We start from the raw sequence: 5,715 nt of genomic DNA on the forward strand, positions 1-5,715 counted from the left end.
GGTGATCTAGTGGGTCTTCCAAGGCAAGTCCATGGTACTTGTTGTTTCCAATCATGTTGATGAGGCTTGAAAATTAGTCTAATAGGACATAAAGTAGTATAGATTAGTCTAAAGGGACATAGTTACCATTTTTTTGCTCTAAAAAACAGATTTCCCAAATAACTTTATGTCTGTCATGAGTAATCTTCCTTTGGACCTTTTGTGTTTTTAGTTCTTTAGCCCTTCTCACACTCCTTGGACATTTTGTCTATGATCATCAACTTCATAGACACCTTCCTGTTGATTCGGGTTTCTCTCCATCTCAAGCCCCAATCTATGTAAGTGGGCTTGCTTTTCTCTTTCTCTTCTCTGTTTTCCCAACTCTCTTTCTAAGGCTTTGATGTTGTCCACTCTTGGTGCAAGATTTGTTGATCCTTTGCTTCTCAAGTTCATGCACCTGTAGAGATGAAGATAGATAATTAGTAACTAAAAAATGAAAAATAATACTTAGTCTCAAGTAATGACCAAATCCTAATGTCAAAATCAATCTAGAGAATGGCAACGGCGCCAAAACTTGATAAAGGATAAGTTTAATCCTTACGTGTTGTAGTACTTAAGATGTCAATCCAATCTCTAGTGATTCTAAGCACTAAGAATGCAAGCCATTTATCTCAATCTAAGTGCAATCAAATGATTTTTTTTTGTAAGAAGTAACAGTGCGAAATAACTTAAGTTCTAATTCAAATATAACAAAGAAGAACCAATGGGTATTTAGGCAATTGATTTTAAGGTGATATTTCTAAATCAAGGCGTCTAACTTCAAATAATCTTAACTTTTTATAGGTCTAGATTTCATTCAATTTAGATTAATCCACTTCCGTGGTAGAAACCCTTATGCAATTATGAACTAAACATCAACTTCCGTTCGTTTTGTTCACTCAAACATACATTAAGTTCTAGTCTACTAACCATCTAGCAATCCTAACAACAATTCCTTGGTTATTCAAGCTAGAGCTTTACTAGGTCCATTCAAGCATTATGCAAACACTTTCGATGCCCTACAAACACTTAGAATCTAGATTAAGATGGCCAAAATTAATCTAGCATTAAGAATACTTAATAAGCATAGAAATCTAAGCATTTAACCATTAGAACACCTTAACTCTTCCCTAATCACCCATTAATCTACCTAACCCATTGATCCTAAGGGTGATTACTCACTAATCATCTTGTTTACACTTAATCCCATGATGGATAGAAGCATAACCAAGATGATATGATATATGAAAACAAGAAACAGAAATTAGATGAAGAGAATGGCTAAAGGAAAACAAGACTTTATAACATAAACTTCAAGAACAAATGTTTTCTCTCAAACTCTCAAAATACAAAATATGAAACTATAAAACTTTCACTCTCTACTCTTTGTTGTATTGTACTCTGTGTATTGTGTCTTCCTCCTTCCCCTTGCAGTCTCTTTTATAGCCTAAGTAAAGGAGGATGACAACACATCCATCATGTGAAAGCATAAAGCATAAAACACACTCATAAAAGTTATTCTCCACTTTCTTCCATTATAGAACACCTTTTGCCCCTTCATATGGCCAAAGTAGTCGAAGAATCACATAATCAAAATCTCCTTTTCTTACTTCTATACTCATGAGGTAAGTTGTTATGCCTGAAGAAGATTGCTTGAGTTGAGTGATGATTAGATCTGTCACATTGGTCTAGGAAACTTTACAGAGAGATCATGATCCCGTTTACGCTTCAACCTTCTCTTGGTTTTGTCTTCCTTCTCGTCAAAGTAAGCAAGAAACGTATGCAATGTGTTAGAATGCGAGCTTTCTGGCGAAGGTACTTCCACAGGCTTGTGGTCGTTGCAAAAGTCTCGGACTATCTTGAAGAAGTAGATAAGAAGAGCGATGAAACAAGCAACCCCACACATAAGGAATAGCCCCCAGAAGCTATGGAGACCAAGCTGTTCTTGATCATCATCTGAGTGTGAACCATTCAGATTACTACAGTTAGATTTCGAAAGCCACTTTTCACGTATCTTTTGAAGCTGTCCTGTTTCAGACAGACCTAAGATCGCTGTTGACATGTCAACAGCTAACGGAGAGTCTCTTGGGAATGCCTTCAGACAAATCAAGATGATCAAGATTCATTTTCAGACAATGCTTAGAGAGACTTCAAGAGAAAGGTACTTACAAATCCCCAGCCACTTCTGGTGAACGCTTGGCCTCTAATGGCGAACCCACAAAACTCAGAGAGGAAGAGATCAACGTAAGGACGTTCATCAACAATAGCAGAGACAGTTCCGTTTTGAAGAGCTGTAGCGTATTCTTTTGGAGAGCCAAGTGCCACAAGTCTGGACCTGGCGATGTTAAGCTCATCAATCATGTAGTTTTCAGCATAAGAACCTACCTGAAACCCAACACGTTCACTGCTGCTCATGAGTGTGTCTACTCCTTTGATCGGTGAGTTAAGCTGTTGCACTGTAAGAATCGATGTAAGACTAGCTGTGTAGCTTGAGGTGATGATCAAAACCACAAAAAGCCAGATGAGCAACACAACACGACCGAGTGTGCTCACTGTATTCTCTCCTGCAAGTTTTAACATCTCCAAGATGTTAGGCCCGGGCCAATTATCTAAAGCCGAAGTTCGGTTGATCCGAATTTTAAGATACCAAACCGAACCCGATCCGACATAGATATCCGATCGGTATCTGAACCCGAAATTTTTTTGGATATCCAAAAATATTCAAAGAATAAATATATATCTAGAAATATTAGTTATATTAACTTATACTAATTAAAATTTTAAAAATTACAATTATAAATTTGAATATATTATTAGTTCTGGATAATTCAGATATTTTCAATAATTTTTGGATATTTTAAATATTTTGGATACTTTTGAATATTTCTGGACATGTTGGATATAAAAACACCTGATCCGAGCTAGATATTTGGGATAAATTTTCCTATACATGATTATAACAAGTGGATCCGAATGAATTTTTTCTGGTTCTTTCGGATTTAACCGAACTTATTCATACCGGAAAGATAGTTCGATCTGAAATTTTAAACTATCTGGTCATTACCAAATTTCTAAAATATCCCACGGAATCCGATCTGATATCCGAATGCACATCCCTAGGAAACTCTACACAGGTTATCTAGTAACTAGCTGGGGTTTCAGTATGAACTTACTGTGGGAGAAAAACATGGTCGAGAAGGTGAACCTGCATGGGAATAAGTATGTTATACACCAATATATAGGTATTTTCACCTATACTCTAAGTAGTTATACAAGTATTCGCATGGCCTTATGTTATAATCCTTTGACTGTGTGTATATTAATGAATCTTAGCTCGCTGTGTTGGCTCGAGAACTCGGGATAATGGTTGTTTCTGACGAAGTTTTTCGTTGGTCGGTGTTTGGGTGTAATCCCTTCGTTCCCATGGGCAAATTTTCGTCCATTGTACCGGTGGTTACACTCGGGTCCATATCGAAGGGATGGTCTGTCCCTGGATGGCGAACTGGCTGGATCGCGCTTCACGACCTAGATGGTGTCTTTAAATCCAAAAATGTCCGGTCTATTTTTCTCCATCACTCTTTAAACATATATATGAATGATTTGCATATCATTATTCGCTATGCACGAACTATGTTTGATATTAAGAGTTATCAACGTTCATTCTTATTAACTTTTGCTCCTAATCTTGTTTTATATGGACAGGTTTTAGCTGCTATAAAACAGTTCCTTGATCTAAATTCCAAACCACCAACTGTTATCCAGGTACGAGACTTTCTCATTCGGGCACTTTCTGTAACCAGATATAAAATCAAATGTTACGGACTATTCCAATTATTATCATTTATATAGCTAATGTGTCATGTTTTTATTATGTAGGCGGCCATTCCCACCATCTTGGAGAAAACTGGTAAAGAGTTCTTCCATAGGAGGCAGATGTTTCTGAAAGATAAAACCGATCTTGCATATGATAAGCAAAAGAGCATACCTTCCCTCACCTGCTACATGAAACCTACCTTCTTTTGGGTATTCTATCATTACTATGTATCTTTAGAACTTATTCTAACCTTCTCTTTATAATTGTATTCTTTAAATTTTGTTTTCTTTTCTACTCGCAGACCGAGCTGAACTTATCATCCTTTGTGGACATTGAAGATGATGAAGACTTCTGTGAAAAATTAGCTACTGAGGAAAACCTCGTCCTTTTACCAGGTATTCATTATCTATGTCCAAGGTTTAGCGGTCTACCAGTGAAGACAATCATTTGTTTGTGTTTAATAATTTTATCAAAACAATTTATATGTTGTGTGCTGGTTTGGTTTAGGGATTGCTTTTACTCTGAAGAACTGGGTGAGGCATTCTATTGACATGGATACTCCAACTTTGGAGGATGCATTTGATAGATTGGAGAGCTTTTGTGATCGCCACTCCATTTCAGGTGAAACTCCACGCAAAGCTGTCAATGGTGTCAACTTACGGGTTCTTATGTAAGCCTATGTCTTTTTATATGTTATAGTAATAAATAAATGGGGGCGCTTATGAATAAATTATGAACAACTTTCGAGTTTGTGACAGAATAAATCAATGGTGTACAATAGTAAACCCTTAACCATGAAATGTTTTCACATCGTTGGGTATGTCTTTCGATGTATGTATTTCTTTGTAGTTTCTATAAACGAATAAGTTTCAGTTTGTTTTCATTTGAATATATTGGTACGAAATTACCGTAAAGTGTATGACATATTACAAGATCATTCATTTTCTCTCTTACAAGTGTGGCGAGAATAAAGTTTCAAAATCTATATATTTTAAGTAGTTAGACTAATCAATAAACATTAACCTAGTTAAAGCACAAGAAAAAAAACAAAATAAAGCGAGAGAACGAAAAAGGTCATCATCTCTACACCTTCTCCGGTCGATGGTGCTCTTTGTTGGGCTAAAGCTCTATGTAACCTCTCTTGTTCGGGTTCCAGGTTGGTAATGTTTTTTTTTTTGTAATGTGATTATAATAAATTGCCCATGAAAAAAAAAACACTAACATAGAAAATCCAAACCCAACCGGTAAATTTGGAATTACTAGAGAAGGTTAGGTTTTTGTTTTTTAAAACACAACTTTCATTCATATATTAAGCCTCAAAGTCAATTAGAGGGATTACAAGGCATGCATTATATAAAGCATGTTTTGCTAAAGCATCAGCCACATTGTTTTGTGCTCTAGGCAACCATTCAAAAGAGACAGAATCAAAAGATGATGCTAAAACCAGGGTATCTGAGACAATTCCATAGATCTCAGGATTCGGGTCCTTTGATACTAGGGCTTTTATCAGTTGTTGAGAGTCCGTTTGGCAGCGAAGCCGAAGGCGAGAGCTTCTGCTACTAGAGGTGAGTTTACATAATAGCAGTGGGACATTTGAGTAGTGTTCTGATCTTTCTATATGATTGTCCAGCCCAGTCCTGCACTTAGGAGATCAGCTCGCCAGGCTGCATCCGTTTGTAGTCTGCTAGAGTCCGTGTCCCTCGAGGGCCTTAATACCCGTGTGTTCTTTGTATTGGAGGGTTCGGTGCATTGCTCTCGTAGCCATTCGTGAGCAGCTGCAATGGCTCGCGAAATAATTTCTTCAGGAGTAGCAATCTTGTTGATGAACAGTCTGTTGTTTCTTGCCAGCCATAGGGACCATAGAATCCATGGTGCTAGGGGCC

The 5,715-nt window shown here is 37.1% G+C and overlaps 1 protein-coding gene across 1 annotated transcript in view; it reads left to right on the top strand.

Annotated features, from left to right (window-relative positions):
* The window catches only part of LOC106334812 (cystine lyase CORI3-like), an 11,236-nt gene extending 6,688 nt beyond the window's left edge, over nucleotides 1-4,548 (top strand). Inside the window, exons 6-7 of the mRNA XM_013773188.1 lie at nucleotides 4,134-4,227; nucleotides 4,340-4,548. Coding sequence (XP_013628642.1) covers nucleotides 4,134-4,227; nucleotides 4,340-4,506 — 261 coding nt within the window. The 3' untranslated portion in view covers nucleotides 4,507-4,548. The remainder of the gene's footprint in view (nucleotides 1-4,133; nucleotides 4,228-4,339) is intronic.
* The last annotated feature ends 1,167 nt before the right edge of the window (nucleotides 4,549-5,715 follow it).

Source organism: Brassica oleracea, chromosome C3 (assembly GCF_000695525.1).
Source record: "Brassica oleracea var. oleracea cultivar TO1000 chromosome C3, BOL, whole genome shotgun sequence".
NCBI classification, from domain to species: domain Eukaryota; kingdom Viridiplantae; phylum Streptophyta; class Magnoliopsida; order Brassicales; family Brassicaceae; genus Brassica; species Brassica oleracea.